Here is a 22,526-nt window from a genome sequence, read left to right on the forward strand (position 1 = left end):
TTCAGATCTCTGTAAAAGTGGACATTTAAGTAAGACTGATTAAAGTAACCCAGTTTTTTAATTGAGTTTGTTCTTTTTATTCCCAACTTAGTGAGTTTTCAATCAACAGTAAACAAAACAGTTGAACATTATTTTCTTGCATAATCAGTAGGAGATGGATGTTTGCCCAGACAAAGGCTGGGCTAGAGTAGGACATCACAACCCTTTTAGTGCCGGCAATTAATTGTCCTTCTGAGAGCAGTTGCCTCTGTTGGCAAGAAGGTTTGTGGGAGCATGGCCTGCTCTGCTTAAGAATAATGATCTGTGTTTGCTTAAGCAATTTCAGTAAGTGTGTTGAGTTAATGTGGACCAGAGTGTACCTGGGAGTATTCACATGAGCTGTGCACCTGGCTGGGCTGCTGGAGGAGGTGTGTTTAACCAGCAGTGATAGATGCAAGTTAGAACAGTAACATTTCATCCAATACTTTGATTCATCAGCCCTTTGGATTCCAAGCTTGCACCAATACATACATCCTCTCTATATGTACCAGCCAAGAGGAGACCATATGGAGAACAGTGGGAGTCCAGGTGCTTCCTTAGTCCCAGGACGAGAGGCCTCTGCAGGTATGCTTCAAGGCATGAGGTTCTAGGACAGAGGTAGTTTGGGAACTGGGCTTACTTTTGTCTCGCCAGCTGAGGTTTTGTGTAAATGAGCATTCTGTGCTGGTGCTTGCTGAGGGCCAGTGGGTTTTGCTGAGTGCAACAGCTTTTAAAGAGATCGTCTTCTTGTAAGTTACTATTCAACATCTCATCAGGAAAGCTTGGAAATGTTTGAGAAGTTAACACATCAGAAGGGCTGAAGGTGAAAGAGGTGAATGAGTTTGACAGTTCCAGCAAAACATAGGAAGGAGCTAGAGCTCTTCCAAAACCTGCAGTGTCAGAACTGTCACAGTTCTCCTTGATAGTGGAGGATTCTTGACTGGGCAAGACCCTGAGCAAGCACTTGTGACCTCAAAATTTGCCCTGTTTTGACCAGGGGGCCTTGACCAGATGTCCTTTCCAGCCTAAATTGCTCTGTGCCCTTCTGATTCTTGTTCCCTCTAGATGCTAGGTCAGACACTGTGCAGACAGAGGTTTGTCCTCATCGATGTGTTCCAGTTCTTGTTCATGTAATTGCAGGGGTGAATAACTGTAACAGTATTATAAGAATCGAAATATGGATAGATATGTGTAATTGAGAAAATCATCTAAGACTTCAGTTGTCATGCTCAGTGGCATATAAAGTGAAGAAAATAAATTTTTTTTTTTTTTGGTCGTGAGCATTGGTATTCCTTCTGGGACAATACCAGCAAATAAGAAAGTTCTTTGGGGTGGACAGGGCATGTTGCATTACCGAGCTATATCCTACTCCCTTGTTCCCTTTACCCCCTGCCAGGAATTTGTTCCAATCTCAGTTCTCTCCATTGCAAACCTCATGTGCAAAAATGTCTAACCAATAGCTTTCCAGCAGGATTCATCATGGCTATTGCAGCGGAGAGGTTTGTGGGCTGTGATTCAGACAGGAGAAGTTGTTTTAATTTCCTTGTGTTTCATCTTGACTTCCCTTGGACTTGATTTAGTAATCTCCCTTTTGAGCCTACAAATAGTTCAGTCTGAAATTACTGGTATCACAGTGGCTTTATTAGCTAGGGGACATTGGTGCTGAAGAGCGGCAACCTTGATTCCCTGAGATTCCCTGTCTCACGGCTACCTCTCCAAGAATGTTAAATTGAGTGTTAAAGGTTTTTGTTGCAGAATTAACTAACACTTTGTTCAAAGGAGTTTTGTGGCCAGATTTGTACGTATGTGGTGCAGGTCTGTTGAAAACTATATATTAGGATTGACTCATAACTTCTAGAGAGAAATTCATTATTAGGTTTTAGTTATTAAACAAAAATGTTTTAGTGCACACATCCAGGCAGACATGTGGTGTGAAAGTTTTCTAATATTCTGACCTGTAACGTGAGAGGTGCCTGAACAGTGACTTTTCTGTGTAAACTCTAGCTGCATGGATTTTGTTTCTTTCATGCAGAAGCTTTTTTTTTTTAACTGTTTATCTGTGAGTGGCAGAATATTAGCATCCTTTTGATTATAAAATAAAACAAAACTGCGTACCACTGCCAGGTATCTTAACTTAATCAAGGGCAGATGGAGCATGCTTGCTGTCTGCTAATAAAAGGGGAACTGAGCAAATTCAAATTGTGACATTAGCTGTTGTCTTTGTGACTGAGAGATGAGCTCCATTACTAGGGAAAGTTAGAAGCTGGCAGCTGTACTTTGGTGGCTCAGTGTCTGGTATTACACTGTTGATGCTGAGTGATGCTGTGAAATGTTAATTGGCTTTCTAGGAAGTTTGTGAACATTGTGGCTTTGTAAGGTGGTAGAACATTAAGAAGTGTCAGATGGAGAGGTTAGTTAGACAGATCTGTGTTTAGTCATCAAGGCATTACTGTGTTTGAAATGGTAATTCAGAACTTTCGTAAAACTTTCAATAATTCGTATAAGTTTTAATTAGTGCTCTTTTCAGCCTATAACAAATGAATATTTTTTTTGCTTCCAGGAATTCAAAACAACGACTTACATAACAATATATAATGGATTATTGTGCTAACTTTGTAAGAGCACCTTCACCATTTTAATCAACAGAAGTCATCCAGAAGTTAGGGTGTATTTCAAAGGGAGCTATTGATGCAAAGAAGTAATAGTACCTTGAATATATTGCAATTAATTCTGTATGTGTTTCTTCTACTTATTTCAACAGGTGACTGAGCTGGAGTGTGTGAGCAGTCAAGCCAATGCAGTCCACACTCATAAAACAGAATTAAACCAGACAATACAGGAATTAGAGTCTACACTGAAGAAAAAAGAAGAGGTATTGGCTAACATTTATTTTTAGCTTTTCTATTACATCATTTCTAAAACCGTTCAATATTATGCTTGTGATGGCTGCCAGATACTGAATTATTTAGTATAAGTGTTACAAAGTAAATTCTTTTTCCACTTCTTTGAAATTGTTAGTATTTTTAATTTATATAATTACATCAGCCCAATACAGACTTGGGTATCTGGATAGCAGAAAAAAAAAGTATCATGTTTTCCTGTTTGCTTTTACCAAACACTGCTGTTTGCAAAAGTAAGTCATAAGTGGTTTCCACAGGGCAATCATCATACTGATGCAGTCCAGAATACCTGAGAAAGGAAGCTGTTGTAGGCATGCTTTCTGTGTTTCTGGAGAACAGGGTTTTAAACAAGTGATAGATCAATGCCTTTGTCCACCCAGGCTCTGTTAATAGAGCTGACCTTTAGGGTCCATAAGATCAATTTCCTTAAACACATGCCAAAACCCCAGCCTGAAACTTGGTATTTACTGTGCCGTGTGCCTTGGCATGGACCAGCAGAAAGTAAACAAAAGGAATTGGAGTAACACCTGCATTGGCATATGTCCTAGAAGAAATCATATCTGTGCCACAGAAGGATCAAGAATCACCCTTTTATATGGATGGAAAAAGGAGATGGAAGCAGCTGCACAGAAAGAATTATTTGACACATGTAAGAGACCGTGGGCACTGGCGTGTGTGCTTGGAGGGGCACTGTGTCTTGCCAAGCCTTCCCTCAGTGCTGTGAGGTATTTCCAAGGAGGATGCAAAATGGAATGAAACCTTTTCCAAACTCCCTCCTACTTAAATAGATTAGGGTCAGCTTGGTACTGTTTCCTGTTTTGTTGCCCATTTGCCTTTGAATTATGCTGAGTTGTTGGCTGCAAAGCAATCTTGCCAAAAGGAGGTCTGGGAGGTGAATATGCCCATCTGGACAAGAGTACTTAATAGTTTTAAGTTTGATACCTTTTAGTTTTGTTCACTGTTTCTATTCTTTTCTCTGGAAGTGAGCTAAGAACAGTTTTCTCTTCTGTTCATTATTTCATCTATATTTCTTATTTTATACCTCATTATTTTCTAATTGCTAAATTAAATATGCCATTTCTTTTAAATTCTCTTTTTACAGAAGTCAATCAAAACAGGCAGTTTTTGATGTTCAGCCCCACTGCTGGTGAAATAACAGGCAGTTTACATTTGAAAATTTGATTTTTTTTTCTTAAAAAAATGGAGAAGAGTAGATTCTAAGAGAATTTGAAGTATAAATTTGGGGTTTAATTACATTTTAAAAAATAATTAATTAATTTTTAAATTTGTTTTCTTAATTTTTTGGGCAAAAATTATTTCATGTCTCTTCGAGGGGAAAGAAAACTTGAACTTTTACAAAAGGAAATGCTTATGTCTGTTGTTCATTCACAATGGAGTTGCTGTTTTGGGACTGTGATTCAGAAGTATTGGGAGCAGGGCTTACACTTCATGTTCTCTGATGGGCAGTAGCCAATTGCCAATGCTGGTATTGTTGTGATGACTTTCTCAGAAGAAGAAGCAGGAGCCAGATTACCAGCACCAAGGCCAAGCCAGGTAACACACTGCTAGCAAGGCTGTTTCTTCTCCCTTAGGAAATAGAAGGATTGAAACAAGAAATTGAAAATGCCAGAGAGCTCCAGGCACAGAGGGATTCTCTGACCCAGAAGTTACAGGTGAGCTGTAGTGCATCATCTTAATTTAGAGAAAAAGGAAAAATGATCAGCAAGTGAGCAGTTTGCATGTGCAACTTGTGCTATATTCACTGCATGTGCCAGATGAATATGTAAGTTAGACTGCCCTGAAAGTGCTGGGTTGGGATGACCCTTAGGAATTTGTATCAAAATTTCTACCTGCTCTAATTAACTATTTTTATCTGAGGAAACACATCCACGTTGCTTTTATGAGTCTACAGAGTACTCTCAGGTTAGCAAACATCCTTCCCTGATGCATGGACAGTCCTGGTCTCATTTTCACAGCAGTGGATTCCCATAGTTTCTGCATGCCACTGAAATGATCTGTCGGTGGATTGCCTCCGTCTCTCTGGGTGCCTCCCTATAAAAGCACGCTGTAACAGTGGATCATCAACCTGGGATGAGTTTGTGTTCAGCTTTTAAACATGCCCTGAGAAAGCAAGGGTTAAAGTGCTCTTGTGTAGTACAGGCTTTAAAACCACACTTTCTACATTTTCTTGGAATTATTTAGAAACATTGTGCTTTTATTGGTTTTTTAGAAGTTGTTTCTTACTGTGTGTAATGCCAGATACCTGAGGCTGCTGGAATTATGTTCTCTCATTATATCCTCCCATGCTCCATCTGAGCTCTTTCCTGTCTGTCGCTGCACTGACCAGCCAGCACATAGCCACGTTCCTTGTCACACCTGCCTCTGGAATGACCAAAAACTTGTGTGGATTACATTCTGGGTTCAGCCTTCAGAGTTTTGAAAGTACTGGAAACTCAGGGATTAAATAGCTCCAACCCTAAAGAGCTGAAAGGGGATTCTCTTGGTTCTGTGGCTTAGCATGCTGAAAGCAAGCCCCATCAGATCACAGCCATAGCTTAAAAATCATTAGGCAGGTATTCTTTGAAATGTGTGACATGAATTGGAACCTCTATGAATCAAATTTTAACCTACAGAATAAGACACTAAAGATCAAAATGAGTTTATTCATTTTCCCCCTTCTTACGTCAACTTGTTTGTACAAAGTATGTTATTACTTTGAACAGTGTTTAAAGAGTGTTTTCAGTACACCTGATCTTGCCTGTTCCAAAAATTGTTACTGGCTTTAGGCTAAATATACAAGTTTTCATCTGAAAAGGCATTTAAGTGAGAGACTAAAAAGAGACATTGTAATGAGAGTTGGAAATTGTTCCAGCAATAGCAAATGCAGTAATTTCATTGTATGATCATATGAAAAGTAGCAGTGAGCCAGAATTATCCTTAGCAAGCAGAATGATGAGACTACTAAGAAATGAAAGATTAGAAAATGGATTATTTTTATTAAAATTTTACCTTATAAAGTCAGTGGTTCCATTTTGGTATATTTATGTATAAGTGATTGAGGGCAGCCCTGCAGAGAAGGACTTGGGGGTGATGGTAGATGAAAAATTCAACACTAACCAGCAGTGTGTGCTCCCAACCCAGAGAGCCACATGTGTCCTGGGCTGCATCCAGAGCAGTGTGGGCAGCAGGGCCAGGGAGGGGATTCTGCCCCTCTGCTCTGCTGAGAGCCCACCTGCAGGGCTGCAGCAGCTCTGGGGCCCAGCACAGGAAGGACAGAGGAGGCCATGAAGCTGATAAGAGGACTGCAGCACCTTCACTATGAAGAGAGGCTAAGAAAAACTCTATTCTGCCTGGAGAAGAGAAGGTTGCATGGAGACCTCATAGCAACCTTACAGTATCTGAAAGTGGCCTACAGAGGAGCCAGGGAGGGACTCTTCATCAGGAACTGCAGTGATAGGACAAGGAGTAGTTCTTTCAAACTGAAAGAATGTAGGTTCAGATTGGATACTAGGATGAAATGCTACATGGTGACGGTGGTGGGGCACTGCTTCATGTTACCCAAAAAAGTTATGGATGCCCCACCTCTGGAAATGTCCAAGGCTAGGCTGGATGGTGCTTTGAGCAACCTTACCTAGAGGAGAGGGTTCCAGCCCATGACAAAGGGTTGAAGCCCTTAAGGACCCCTTAAGGGCCCTTCTAATCTCATCCATTTCATGATTCTGTGATTGTTTAATTACCATATGGATATATTTTGTATATATGTCCATGTGTCACATTGTAAGTGATCTGTTTCTGAAATGGGTCTATATGGTTTTATTCAATTAAATTTAAAGGATCACTTAGGATCTGAGTTTAAATGTACCTTTATTAAGCTTAAAATTATTTACTGCCCTGATCCTGCCCAGGAAAAACATCTTGAGTCTGTACTTTGCTGTAATTGTCCTGCTTTGGTTATACTGGTGTTCTCTGATGCACTTCACCCTACATCTGTCACATCGTATGCTGTAGCTTCACACTGTCTCATATATGTTCACTTACCTGACTCATCATTTATTTTCAGAGTGATTATCTCCAGGGTTTGTATCTGTTTCTCTCACTCTTTGTTCTTGTCGTTTATTTTTCCCTCTTGTGCTTTGCAGGTGGATTATGTAACTTTAAAATATTTTGGTAAAAATCCTCTATGAAAAATGCTATACAAAGAAATAAGTATTTCAAGGTGTAGTGCATTTATGACACATGTGTATCAGGAGTTGTTTACATATCAACCATTGGAAAACTCTAGTGAAGAACAATATGTTGTCATGAAGTTTAAGTATCAGGGTCCTAATTCCATTAGTAATGTAGAGAAGTCATATCAGTGAGTCATGATCAGTGTGACTCTCACAGTAGGTCAGAATATCTTTATTAATATGGCTGATTTCTAAATATAGCTGTTGTGTGTGGTTTGAATATTTTATTCCAATCCTTGCACTGAATTCTGCAAAAGATTGTTACAGTGCAAACAACAAACATAACTAGTAATAATTTATTTTTTCTGTAAGAGAAAACAATATGAGAAATTATTACATCTGATGAAAGAAGAGCTTAAAAAAACCAAAAGTAAAAAATCAACAATGCAAAATACCTTCTGAAAAGGGCCTGAATGTACCGAAGAGTCAGTTTATTGTTGGATGAGGTCAGCTGCCAGTAAAGGGAAATGGCACAGTTAGGGAAGTAGATTACATTACATGTAATCCACCTCTTCCAATCAAGAAGCAAGTTTTGAGGTTGACTGATTTGAAACAGGAAACAGCACATGAGCTGGACATGAACTTACAATGCAATAGCATTGCAGAATTCATTAATGCTAATTTAGGGTAAATATGCATAAGGGTCAAATGTAAATTTAAGAAGTAGCATTTTCCAGAAATTAAAAGCAGCATCTTCTGACATATTTCATTAAAAATGTGTGAGGAGGGCCTGAAAGGTGTTCTTCAGTGCTAGATACAGGCCAACAGAATTCTCTAGTCAAGCCCTGATATCACAATGTGAAGCCATATAACTTTCCATAGATTTGTCCCAAAGTGGTCTATTTCACCAATGGCTTCCTTGCTTGCAGGAATTAATTATCTCTGAGGTAAGAGCAGTGGCAAGAAAACTTCCTAGAGCACACACATTTGGTGACTAGGAGAGAAGCAATGACAGGGTGGGCAAGTACTGAAAAACAGCAATCAGTTTTCTGTGAGCTAAAGAAAGGACTGTGTCACTCTGGCAAAGCTGAGAGGACTTTGGATTTCACTTTTATGTCCTATACTGTAATCCCTTGGCCCTCAGAGGATCTTGAACCTGTGCAATCACTACACCAGGTAGTACCTGTAAGTGTTTGGCTTGGAAGGCAGGAGTACACTCAATGAAGAAGATCCTTTACAAGGTATGACTGGTTATAACCAGTTGTCTTCATTTGTAGCAGCAGTGAGGTAGTTATTCACTATATAAGCATATATGCATTTTATTTGTATAATTTCTACAAGTGTGCTATCCAGTTAGCTTATTTTGGCACTTTGGCAACTAAATTATTCAGTGCTAAACAAATTAATTCTTCTCTTGACCCTGGCAGTAGTGGATAATTCCTGCTCTCAGGTGTGCTGGCTGTTCAAGACTGGTGCTGAAAACTCCATAGTTTTTTACTTGCTCATTTGCAGACAAGAAGTGAGGAAGGCCTTCAGTTTAGCTGGGAGGTAACCCTTGGCTCCACAAGCAGCCACAGCTATGAGGCAGTGAATGTCCTGCAGCGCTGGTGGGGGACCCAGAACTCTGCACTGCTGCAGAGGCTGGGAGCTGAAACTGAGCACTGGCCATGTCACCCCATCCATCCTGCGGCCAGGGATGCAGCAGCCAATCGATGCTGTCATCAGACCCCTCACAAGTGGATACCTTTCTCAGGCTTTGACACAGGGCTGCCATTACATACCTGTTGAATGACCCAATATATTCTCTGTATAGGTCAAGTGGTTAGCTGAGATATCTCCAGTATAAACATGAACATATTTCTTAGCCTTGAGGGAGACAGAAGAATCACACCAAAACCAGTGAGAGAGTTGGAGGGGTGAAAGAGGAGTTGTTCATGCTGCGATCATTGACTGCTGCCAGATCTCCCTTCCTATTTGTAAAACTAGTTGTAGTAAAATCTCAGAGCAGGTCTGTTAAAGCTTTGTGACACAAAACCACTGTAAAGGGAGGAAGTGTTGAAAAACATGTTACCATACATAATATGAATTAATTATGCACTTTTCCAGAGATGGCTGTACAGGGTGTATAGTGTACTAAACACAATGTCTCTGTGCTGCCTTTGAAAATTATTTTTGTAACTGAAATTACAAACCTTAGCATTAATTTATTAGGTGTGCAATGAATGGAACAAAGAACAATATGCTATTCCAGACCCAGGTGATTGAATCACCTGTGATTTGATTGAAGAGAGGGCACCTGTCTTGCACTGTCTGTGGGCACTGTCGCCCATCAGGCGCAAGCTGGAGCTGCGAGGAGTCCCAGGGCAGATGCCAAGGGCTTCTCCTGGTGAGTGAACTGATCTTGCCCAGGGTCCCACCCCCTGGGCTGTGTCCGACACGCCGCTGTTCATCTTGCCCCCGCTGCGTGGGAGCGGCACGTCCGTGCAGCAGTGGTGGCTCTGCCACTGTCCCTGCTCCACAGGCGGGTGCTGTGCAGCGAGGCACCATGTACAGCTTGCACCTCCTGGTTTACTTCTGTTACAGTCACCTTGACATCCACTTGGGCCCGGTTATGTTCCTGTCTTAATCCTGTATATGGGATGGGAATAAGGTGGTGCTCCTCTGTCTCTAAAGCAGTGTTCTGGATGGGTTTTTGCATGAGAACTTTTGATGGAGAACCGTGTCCTTGAGCAAATCATGTAGTCTAAATCAGGGCATACTTGAATGTAAGTGAACTCTGAGAAGGTGTTTTCGTTAGGCAGTAAATTTCTAAATGATAGAAGTGATAACACACCTGAATAAGTGTATCAGTTGTTCACTGACTAAAGTTTGTTCCTCTCCAAAAGTTCAGTCCTTCAGATAATTATGGAAAAAATGGAGGAAGTAGCAATACATATGCAATTGTAGTAACAATTCAGGTTCTGGTTTGACTTACTGAAAACTGTAAAGGGTTACAAGTCATTTTAAAAAGCACTTGACACAAATAGCACATGAGTACCAAGAGGACGTTAGACGGCTTTCTGTTTGCAGACAACACATTAACATGTTGTGTATTTTCTCTGAAGGAAGTAGAAATTCGAAACAAAGACCTGGAAGGACAGCTGTCTGATCTAGAGCAACGTCTGGAGAAAAGTCAGAATGAGCAAGAAGCTTTTCGCAATAACTTGAAGACACTTTTAGAAATTCTTGATGGAAAAATATTTGAACTAACAGAATTACGAGATAACTTGGCCAAGCTAATAGAGTGCAGTTAAAGAAAATGGGATTTCAGTGCCAATCAGCTTAAAGATGCACTGTCTCTCTTCATAGGACTGTGTTGGGCTCTGCATCAAAGTTGCACAAAATTAGAAAATGCTCCTCTGAGGGGGATTGTTTTAAATTTGACTTGTAATTCAGTGTAAAATTTAGAACTTAGCTTGTAGCTAGTTTAAGAAAAAAATAACTAACAAAAAACTTGAATTACAAATTACCTCCTTTTACATTATTGGCTACAGATAACTTGAAAAATATTAACAATAATTGAATGCAATCCTTTTTTAATTATCAGTGATGGAAGAATTAGCAGTGTCCCAGGACACACCCCATTTTGTGACAGATACAATATAGGTATCTGTCTGTTTTATTTAAAATATTGGCTGTTTTATTTAAAATATTTAAATGCTGTGTTTTGTGCAAGAACTTAGTGATGACAGCCCTGTATTTTGTTCTTAATAATTTCTCAGGATATGTTGCACTGTGGAGAAGCAGTGCCGGAACAAATTTATTCTTGCCAGGAATGAGAGAGAGTTGCATCTTTAATTGAAACAAATTTACTATAATTGCTTGTATAAACTTCTTCCTTTTTGTTTTTTTGGGGTTAGTTGGCTGGTTGGCTTTTTTTGTTTTTTTTATAGCTATACATATATACTGGAAGATACCGTATTTCTTTATGGAGCTTACTTTGGTGTTCTACAATATTGTCCAATGTAAGGTTTAGTTTTTCGTATGAATTCCATGTAATTACAGTGAGATAGTATCTTCCACTAAAATAAATTTTGAGCCAACCAGTGATAGAAGGTGAGTCCCGCAGGAAAAATAAAAAGCCCAAATCCCCTGAGAATTTTAAATGTAAACTTAACATTTTAAATTTGACCTGCACACATAACAAGGAATGGCCAGGTTTTTGTTTTCTGGCCTTGATACTTATATTGAGTGTTCAATTTGCTGTTAATCTGTTCTGCAAGAGACTTTTTCAGAATGTGACATGAAACAGAGATTCTGTGAATAATGGCTTATGGGGAGCACTGTTCTGTTACAGACTCATTAGGAGCACAGAGGTACCGCAAGGGATTGCTCATACACTGAGCCTGTCTAGCCAAAAAGGCTAGAAGTTTCTTCTTTAAGTTTTGTTGTCATAGCAAATTGAACTGAAGACATGTTTACTCTTTTATGGGTCTTCATATCACATCTTTATCCAAACTACACCAGGCAATATTCTGAACTGTTAACTAAATATTTAAAAACAGGACATTGAATCTAATTATCCTCAGTGAGCAGGTTTTAAAGTTGTTTTGATGTAATTTTAACAGACTTTTGGCAAACATATTTCTTTATAGAATAGATTTATTTAAAAACCCCTACTCTTTGAAAGGTAAGGCAATTGTCATGTGTCTTGCATCACAGTGCATTCTTGCCATAAATTGCTTGTAATGCAGAAGAGGGCTTTTTTAAAATGTATGAATGAATGTCAGACCTCAGAGTTGAAAGATGCACGAACCTTTGTTTGCTCCCCAAATTAATTTGAATGTTAAACATGAAATCTAGCTGCTTATTCAATTTGTAGAACACGGTTTTCTTCACTTAGAGACTGATATTCAAAGTTAGAAAAGATAAGTTTGTTTTCATGTATGTACTGTGTGTATGTACCATATAATACACGCAGGTTGTCATTTATATTGGAAAGACATGCTTTATTTCTAGGATACCTTTTTCTTTTCCATTAACTGGTGATTTATCAGGTCTCCCCTGACTAGTCAGGGAAGTGGCTTAGGTTAAATGCTAAAACTGTCTTGTATTATATGGTATGTAATATACACAATGTTTACGCTTTCTCCATATTTTTTAGGGTATTTTCTCACATTTATTAAAGGGGTGGGGGGAGCTTGTTTCATTGTGCTACTGGTTGAAAACTTTGTGGTGAGCTACATGTTAATCATTCAGGGGATTTTAGACAGTAGTGTGTATATCTTCATCAGGTCCATATGAGCAGATACAGCCAGTTTTTAATTTTCCTGGGGATATTTGGGCCTGATTCTCCTGTCACTTGTGCTGCTGTAAACCAGATGTGTCCTTGATGTGATGTCAGCAACATTCCGTTGGCATAACATCCGTGGAAGTGTAAGGAGAATTTGGCCTGTTAATGCTCAGTGGACATAATAAGGATGAAGAAAGAATAAAAAAACATAATGATGGAATAAATGTAATATTATTTTTAATGATATTATTATTGACATTTTTAAAGATATGATGTCATATGTGTGGGGAAAATAGTGGACAGAAATATTTCCACTTAAATTTTGTGAATATGTGTGGTACATGAGCATTTCTATGTATACGTACACACACATATGTATATACAGAACATGGAAAAATTTAGATGTGCACATTTTTAATATTTTCCTATTGAAATTAAATTTAAAATTGGAAATTGATATTTGAGAATTTCTTTTTCTCATAGAGTAGATAAGCTTCATTTCTTTTTTTTTAAATAATACAATTACTGAGGGCTGCACCTTTGAATTCCCAAATAGTTGCCAAACATAAATATGGGATGAGGTGGACATACGTGCACATATAAATAAAATCCTATGTCTAAGACTATTTTTAATGCTTATGTACAGTAGGCAAGTGTTTAGAAATTGTGATCTAAAGTTCATACTTAGGTGGCTATACCTACTGTAGCCTCTTCACTTATGTTTTAAGGTGAAGGTTTTGCCATTTGAAACATTACTGTCCCAGAGACAAGTACTGTACATTGTATCTATCTTTAATGAAACGATGGGAATATGTATACAAGAAAACGGTGTTCAGTACTATAGCCTGAAAACATGACCATGAACTTGCACTGGAGAGGAGAGCAGTTACTTTATGTATAAATTTACATGGCAACTACAGTCTTGGGGAAAAAAAAAAAGCCAACAAAAGAATTACCATAAGCCTCACAGAAATACAGAAATAGAAAAAAAAAAAAAAAAAAAAAAAAAAAAATTGAACCCACAGTTTTTTATTTTTAAATACACTTGCTATTCTCTGGAGAATGTATGACTCTTTTTTTTTTTTTTTCCTTAAATCTTTTTCAAGTATGTGCAAGTGATAGCAGCAGCTACCTTAATCTTTCAGGTGCTACTGGATTTTGCATTAGTGTGTTATGTTGTGAAATCCTGACTTTGACATAAAAAATTTTTGTAAGTATATCCCCGTCTGGATAGCTAGATTTTGGAGTGTATTGTTCATAATCCATATGCCTCAATGATCCAGAAATTGCATTTTTTTATGTGGACAAAGTAAAAAATGTGAATTAAACTGTCCATTATAGATGACTGGAAGTTCCTTTTCCTGGCCAATACATCCAGGAAAGAGGAGAACAAAATGAACTGATAATGCAGAAATGCAGTTATAATGTCTCTAAGAAAATACATTTTCAGGTAAAATATGAATAAATAAATAAATAAATAAAGGGCTAAACCAGTTGTTACACAAATAAGTATCATTTAACGCTATCGGTGGCATTCCTAAGAGAATTCCTTTAAAGAAAACCCTAGAATTAACAATGCGTCAATTAAAGATTAATGTTTTGGGATATGTCATTTCAGTTCTCAGTTGTGAAACGTTTCTGATTTCTGCTCATTTTTCTACCAGTTGGGGATTAACTTCAGGTTTGCCTTCAGTAAGAAGCTAAACCTCATTTCATTCTATCATCTTATATATTCTGTACTGAAGTGGCTGCTGAACAGCATTCTGTGAACACTGCATTCAAAAGTCAAAATCAAAGCCATTTTTCAGAAATACTGCATGGAGAGAGGAATGGAAAACTGTTGCAGACCTTAATTCTCTGCAGAGCTGCAGATATCAGTAAAAGCACTTGGTTAGTTGCAAAAACCTTAAGGCCAAAGATAGATCTAATTAGAGATTAGATCTGGATGTCAGAAGACAATTAAAAAAATACCATCAAGAAACTCCATCCCAGTGTGCGTAGTTCAGCCTCAGTAACTGAACACGCCAGTTAAGTGGCACCTATACACTGGGGTTTCTTTTTCAGAAAATGGACCTGACTCTGCTAAGCAATGTTCAAACTGTCTTGTTTACATTTTCTTAGTAATGCTGCATTTGTGCACTACCTCTGAACAGTGCTAAGCAGAGACCATATCATGGAATAACACACATTATTTGAAATCTATGGTTTTGCTTAGCAGCCTTAGTTCCTCGTTTCACTCCACTTACTTCAGACAAGATGGATGAATTTTCCCTGTTTTGTTAAACGTTTTGGAACAATGAGCGGAGTTTTGTGTTAGATCCCAGAGTCAATTCAGCTCATGTCCACTCTTCTGGCCATGCCTAGCCAGGAAGCAGGTGTGAGTCTAATGTTACAATACCTCTAGATACTATAGACATAAGTGGGTTTTCACACCATAAGGGGTCTCATAGCTTGCCTGCCACAACCTCTCAGGGACCTGTAGTGGCCAGTTCTGCTTCTGCACTGCTGGCAGCTCATAATAGGACCAAAGAAACACAGTATACCTACTTTCCCCCTTATTGCTGGGTCTTGCATAAGCAGAGATCAGATGCAATGATATATCTGGCAATCCTGAGTATTTTCAGATAAAGGAAAGGATTTTGAAAAATACTTCAAAAAATTGGAAGGACAGTAACTATCAAAGGTGTTGTAAATTCGGGGTGGGTGAGGGAAACACAATTTCAAAAAGATTCCCTAGTGTGGAACCCTTGTGTAGCTGTAAAATAGGTGAGAATGATTTGCATAGGGAATGACAAACCACCTGAAAGGATCTCATGTTCCTTATGTGCTCACATCACGCTGACATTGAGCACACCAGGCTTGCCCACTCTTGATTGCTAGAGACTTCCCAAGGTCAGCACTGGGGGTGTGTTTCATGAACACAGCTGAAGTCCTGACAGTCTGCAAACCCCATGTCCTTTCTGTCTTTTACCTTCATGACTCTAGAGGTTTGACACCAGTTTTAGCCATCAGTGCTCCCTGTTTTCTGATGCCATCAGTTCCTATGATGATTGTGTAATGGAATTCTGAGCCGAATTTGGTGTTTTTTCTTTCTTTTAACTTGGAAGTAGTTTCCAACCTTGTTCCCTGCTCTGGGAATTCTCATCTGCTCTCATCCAAGCCTCATCTCACTGCATGGATCCAGCAGTGTGTCAGGTGCTTTTGCTTCCATTAGATTGAGAATAGCAACATAGACATTTTCTTGGAAAAGAATTTGCATTTCTGTGACTGTGGTAATTCTTGAAGAAGAAGGATGTTTTCCCACTAGATCAAGAAGGAGGGCAGAACTAAGGACCTTCACAAACAATACCATGCATCCAAGTGCTAAGGGGAGAGGAAGAGCTACACTTGACAAGGTATGTGTAAATATAATCTGTGTGTATGGATTTCCTCCTGTTGAATTAAATATGGTCATGCAGATACTTGCAGAGAGAGAACAAGGCCTTTGAAATTCTCTGAGTCTGGCTTGTATTTTGTTAAATGTTCGGTGGAATTGTCTCTAAACAAAAGAAATTTGAAGCAAAATGACCTTGTACTTGCCTACAGGAGAAAGATCGTAGCCCTTACCTCTGGATGGAAATTTTAACATTAAATCTAATTCTTTCTTCACCTCTGAATATATATGGTTATTTTTATAATTCCAGCAGTTGTGTTTCTCAGGAATCTGCAGCAATGAGAACCAGAAATCTATCAGTGTAAGGTACAGCTCTCTTCGACTTTCACTTAGTGAGAGGAGCCAGTGTAGAAGTATGTAGCTGAGTGCCTCAAGTAGTATTTCGTGCGAGCATCTTGCATCTAGTCCCTGCTGCATGGCCTCACTGCTACGCCCTGCCAGCTGCACTTGCTGTCTGTCCCAGAAGCAACCCAGGAGTGCGTGCTGTCCTTAGTTCAGAAGCTGCTGCTTCAAAATTGTAGCTCTGTCATTACCAGACTGGAGCCCTTTTGCTCCAGAGCATTTTGCACTTTCGGAGTTTTGCTTGCAGGGGGAGAAAAGGGGAAATTTCATTCTGTATATCTTAAAGAAGCAGAGTAATATGTAGATTTGATATAAGCTGCTTTTCCCCACCTCTTTGAAAAGAAATTATGAAAGCTTTATTTGAGGTGGTTATTGTTACCATTTGAACCTACCAGTCAAAACTTTCATTATCCTCTATTTCTTGCATTTTTCCTTTTGTTCTGTCTGTGTTCTTTTCTCTTGCATAACATGGAACAACCAAACATAGTCAATGTAAGTCCTAAACTGCTTATGAAATGAGAAACATAAATATTCAGTGTCAAGCTCACCCAGCAGGGACATCAGTAACCCAAAAAAAACCCAAAACCCACTCACACAAGAGATACCTGTGGGAATGAGGTGCTGACTGTTGTGCATGAACATCTCAGCCTCAGTGAGGAAGCATTGGGGATCTTCTAAACAAGCATTACTGAGGCATGCTACTAGAAAGTACCTTGAATCAGAGCTGTCTAAAAGACAGCAGTGTATTTTCAGAAGACATGAGTTTTCATGCTCTCCACCAATGATGATAACTGTATTGCACAAATAGAAAATACCTATAAGGCACACGTAACTCCTCAAGTCAAAATGCAAAAATGTGTTAGGATTGGCAGCAAAAGTTCCCATCAAGCTAGAGGATTTCTGTCATCAGCTAGTATAAGTGACAGGTCTTTTGCAAATGAATTATAGCAACATTGGAAATCTCCATAAGAGAACAAGTACAAAGACAAGAGCAGGTCTCTGTAGCTGAGTCAGGCTGGGAAATCCAGCTACGGGACTTAGTCCTGACTAACAGGTTGGGCAGGTCGCAAACAGCGATGTTGTTTCAGAGGGGTTAAAGGAATTTTGACACTTGGGCCAAACTGCAGTGTTGAAGCTGTGACATGGATATAGGTATCTAAAATCCAGAAGGGAATAAGGCCTCACAGAGCACAGCACTGGTCAGCTCTGTGACTGAGCAAGCAACTGCACTGGAACTGCTGATGTACCCAAACATTGAATCGGCTCTCTGAACCTGGCAATGAGGATGGTTCACTCACGGGATAAGAACAAATAGGTTCACCAGCCTTGAGGCCAGTTTTTTAGCAAGAGCTGCTAGGTGGCTGTGGAATTTGCCATAATGTTTCAAGTCTCTCTTTAGAGGGGCTGGACCAGAAGAGGGGACCATTACAAGACGTAGTTGTAAAGTGACCTCCACAGCTCCCACAAGCACAGTGCTGGGTCTTATATGGCATAAATGCTGGCATGCAGCTACTTGGAAAATAGTTAGCTGGTGACAGTGGCACGTCAATGGATCAGGGCTTCATCAGCTGGAAGGTCTTGACAGATTTAAGTGAAGAAATACAGTATTTCAGGGTAAGTTTTTTAACTGAAACTTCACAGCTTGCTATTGCAATGATACATTGATGGGTTAACAGAAGTAGTGTCCTCTTGGGGAACAGCTAGGCTCCTTCCACTGGGGAGCAGAAGCTAAAGTTTGCATTCAATCACTTAGCCAAGCTGGTACTACTGACAGTACCAAGCACTTTCTTATCCAGAAGCATCCCTGCAACCTTGAGCATCCACCAAGGACTGCAGCATTCATCTGGGCCTCAAAAGGCAGGGATTCTGTAGTTATCTCAGGCAGCTAATGGCTGCGAGCAGAACCCAGGTTTATCCCAGATGGCTGACAGCGCAGTCTCAACAAATGCTATCTGGGACACAAAGTTTCTGTTCAAAGTTTCTTACTGCAAACAGAGATTAAAAGCTGAATACTTGAAGGGTTGGGGTTTTCTGCAAAATGGGACATAGCACTAACTTGGAAATGTAACTGCTTTTGAGTATTTAAATATAATGCATGTTATTTTGTACACCAATTAAGCAAAGCATGCCCTGGTAGGCACTATGTGGCTCATGTTTTCCCTGAATACATAGCCCAAGTAGACATTTTTCTTTTTTTTCTTTTTTTAAGTTTTTAAAAAGAGTGACAAACCTGATCTCCTAAACAGATTTGCTTTAACTAATAGAACCTTTGACTGGGGACAATTTCTGCACTCCTCTGATCTTTTCCCAGAATGGCTGAATGATAGTAGGCACCCTCCAAGTGTCATTGGGTTTTGACCATCTGCTGGTCCATGGAATGGCCCATGAATGGTCAGACCTCACAAAAGCCAACAGCCTGACTCACTGAGCACAGTTTGACTTAGAGCTGAGTGACAGAGCAAGATATGGGTGTATCAGGGGACACATAAAACACTGTTTGTAAAGTGGTGGAAATAAATTTCCTCCTACAGTGGTGCTGGGCAGGAGAAGAATGAACCTTATGTTTCAACTTACTTTTCTATTAAGAGAAGGCTTTTCAGCAGCATAAATCTTTAGGAAACCATGACAAAAATATATGTATGCCATCAACAGAAGTACAGGATGTGTGCTTTTTTTCTTCTTTTTTGATACTATAAATACTATTTCATAATGCAAATTTAAGATGCCTTTTTTTTTTTTTTCAACATGTCATTAGTAACCAAGAGCAGTGTGCAGTGGTTTCTCTGTCAAATTGTTTAATTGTTTTCACAGGACTTTATCCACTCCAAAAGTCATTTTACTCACAGCCAAGTGCATGGTGGGGGGGAAATGGCCACCCTTTTATGTTGCTTCGAAAGAAGTTGATTCATAAATGTCTGTTACTGGTGTTTAAATTGTGCTTTTAACATGCATGGCAGTTTGAGCTTGCACTGATGATTTTGTATGCTAAGAACTCAGTTACACTCTTATTGAAATTGAATGGGATTAAAATAAAGTACTGAGGAAGAAAAAGTATAGTTAATATAAGTGCTTTGTATGTATTGCATGATTCTTCAATCCTCCTTATTCCTGACTTTTAAACAGTAATGTACAGAGGGAATATGATGCCAATTAGAAAAGTTGTTAAGATGAAAGAATGAAGTAAACAGTGACTTATGTTTGAAAGACTCTGAATGTGCTTAGTTTTATGTAAGCCATGTGGGGTATAGTGAGATGTCTCAGAGAAGTCAAGAAGGCTGCTGCATTCCATGGTGAGGAAAGAGTGACAAGAAAGCAATACAGTTGATTTGCCTGTGGCACAAGTATCTCCAACAAACATCCCACAACCAGCACAAAACTACAATAGGAATAAAGGGGTAAGACAGCAGATACAGTGTAAATGTGAATATAACTTCTCTTTTGGTTTAGGTTCTTTTTTTCCCAAAGTTTGGGTGGATTAATGATGAGCGAACCCCAGCAAGAACACAGGCAGCAGCTTTAACAGCACAGAATATCTGTGACTGTTTTTATCCACCAGCCCTTCCTGTGGAGGCAACAGTTCAAGGGAGATGTGCTGTTTTTAAGCTGATGAAAATCTGACAGTGAGCATGACTGTGGTGAAGATTTGCATAAAGTTTAGAGAAAGTAATAAGAGACTGAGAATCTTACTGCAAAGGGGGAAAGGGCAGAAACGCTACTCTGTGGGATCAGTTCTGCAGGATGGAGATTTGGACAGAGACTTGCAGCACTTCTGTGAGCAAGGTAGGTTACACAGTGATGATGCTGTAGCTTCTTGTGAACACCTCTGGGATGGTTTTCTGCTGAAGGGCAGTTTGTGTAAGCAAAGTGATGCCTGTACAGTTAAATGGCTGACATGGTACATCTAAGGTTTAAGACACCATTTTATCCATTTTTACGGACATTAAAACATTCCTTTACAAGTGGTAAAAACACAATGGCACAACTCTGTAATGATGGATTTAGACGGTGATCTGTGACTTGAGCATAAAGCTCCAGCTGCAGTGGTGGCAGTGACATGCTGATGGCTTGCTGATCCCAAGATTCACATACTGTGGCAGTCCAGGATTCCTCTAAGCTCCCTCGAATTGCAGGAAGAATGAAGCCTATAAAATGGGCTTCTCCCTATGATGGGAAGCAGCACTAAGAACTACCGAGAAAAGGAACCGCATGTAGGTTTTGGAAAACAACATCTGCAAAATACACCTTCCATTTTTACTTCTTTCCCTTGTATCTACTGCCTCTGTTGAGCATTACGAGGTGGAACAGAGACAGACCCTCCATGTATAATTTCAGAGGCACTGTGGCCCACTGAGTATTTATTTACAACGTACCTTTGATTTACATCTGACATGTAACAAGCCAGGGGGAAAAAAAAGACCGTTCTTTCATCTTCTATGTTGTACAAACAAGAAGCCTTATGTTGCATGGCATACCACTGCCTTTTAAGTCTGCCTACAGATATCATTCATATGCAATCCTGATGCATACACTAAATTCCAACTGCATACACACTTCCAACCTGCATGGATCCTGTAGAGAGTTATAAAGGTCACACACTGCCAGAACTTTAGGAACAGACCTCAGACACAAATGTAACTCTCTTCTCTCAAGTCAGCAACAATCAAAGAACTGATTCTTTCACAACACATTTCCTACTTGTTCAACATGTTCTGCCATAACCCAAAATTAAGAGTCATTATTACCTGGCATGGAACACACCACTAGGAAACCAAATTCAGACAGCTTTGAATTTTGTACAAGACATGTTGCAGCGCAAATTTGCACTGCAAATACAAAGTTGGTTTCATGTTGCCCTTTGAAATGTTTTCTTGTTTTCTCGTGATGGCACTAAAAAGTTCCTGTTCCAGAAACACACTGGTTTTTTGTTTCCTCATGTTAAGGAACCAGCTAGAAACAGAACCTACCTGCACTACACCAAAAATATAGAAACAAAAGGGAAAAGAGATACAATATAAAGATACGTCTTTTGCAAGATTTGGTCTACATAAATAATAACACAAAATGGCTAGAGCAATAAAAGGAAGAACTTACAGACCCTAGGAATTCCAGTTAGGGACATGGCAGGTGTAATAAGGGTGCTAAGCTCTTAACATTTCTGTAGTTAAACTTTCACCCTTTTTCACAGAGTGTTTCTGTCTTTTCATCAAGAGATGGAAAGTGGGTGTGATTTGTAGCTACACACAACTACCCAGCATCATTTAGAAGCAAAGTTCTTCTGTAATACTTTAATTGTTAATGTGGCTTCATTTACAAAGATGTTACCTAAATACCAATATTCCATGCTGCAACATAGCTTAGATGCAACCACTTACCATTAAACCATGACAGGGAAACTCATTATTCTTACAACTCCATTGAGGAGCCGTAAGAATTCCAATGGGAGCTGAAATGAATTAGATCTGAAATGTCTTTTTGTGGGAACCAAACTGCACCAAAAGTATTTTTTTAATGCTAGTACATAAAGTTAAAACCAAGACAGTGATCAAATAAATATCCTTTAATAAAGAAAAGAGGAATAATTTTAAAGCACCAAAACTGTGAGTATGATGTTACATCGCATGTACAATAAGGTGAATGCAGTACTTTGCGTACAGGTTTATATTTCTGAATCATGATAATAAAACCCTATGAAATACACAGCAATAAACTTGCACTGCAGAAAAGCTGCACTAAAGAAAAAAGACCAAGAAGCAGACAATTAGAACTTTTTTTAGTTTCTAGGTATTGCTAGAAATCTTTGTTTAGTTATTAAACTTTTTTTTTTAAACATACTTGTGCTTAATACTTAATAACTTTGAGCATTTTCAGGCATAGTAAATTTGCAGAGTTGTTTACAATAAAATATGCATTTAATATGTCCTTTTGAATATAATGGAATTAAAGAACTTTCTTAAAGCCAAGCACAATGTGCTAGTAGTGTCTTAGTCTAATGATAATATTGCACAAAGCTAGTGAATGGAAAATTTGTTTTCATTATTTCTTATTTATTCTACAAGCTTAACAAAGAAGTTAGTTTCATTAAGCTTCACTGGCTTCATTCATGTAAGACAACTTGCAGCCATCTGTATTTCTTTATATTTTCTTCCATGATGACGTGTTTGTATACACTTAAAAATGAAGTTTGAAACATACAGCAACAGCAACAACACGCTGGAAGATGTTAAGTGAATATCCCCAATGCCCAACACCTATTTACCAATTCAGAAGTCAAAACTATGTTTATACTCTGAAAATCAAGCCAGTTTATGGCAAATTAATTCCTGGATAGGTGACAGTCTCTGGAATAAAGTCTCTGCAGAGTATGGACTATATGCACCAAAATGGTATTCATC

At 39.0% G+C, this 22,526-nt stretch overlaps 1 protein-coding gene across 1 annotated transcript in view; it reads left to right on the top strand.

Moving 5' to 3' along the window:
* Nucleotides 1-13,852, top strand: part of HOMER1 (homer scaffold protein 1) — an 88,424-nt gene extending 74,572 nt beyond the window's left edge. The window contains exons 7-9 of the mRNA XM_041414683.1: nt 2,780-2,890; nt 4,511-4,591; nt 10,192-13,852. Of these exons, the coding sequence (XP_041270617.1) occupies nt 2,780-2,890; nt 4,511-4,591; nt 10,192-10,380 (381 nt within the window). The 3' untranslated portion in view covers nt 10,381-13,852. The remainder of the gene's footprint in view (nt 1-2,779; nt 2,891-4,510; nt 4,592-10,191) is intronic.
* Nucleotides 13,853-22,526: the final 8,674 nt, after the last annotated feature.

This window comes from Onychostruthus taczanowskii, unplaced genomic scaffold (assembly GCF_017590055.1).
Source record: "Onychostruthus taczanowskii isolate IOZ18803 unplaced genomic scaffold, ASM1759005v1 scaffold46, whole genome shotgun sequence".
In the NCBI taxonomy this organism is placed as follows: Eukaryota; Metazoa; Chordata; class Aves; order Passeriformes; family Passeridae; genus Onychostruthus; species Onychostruthus taczanowskii.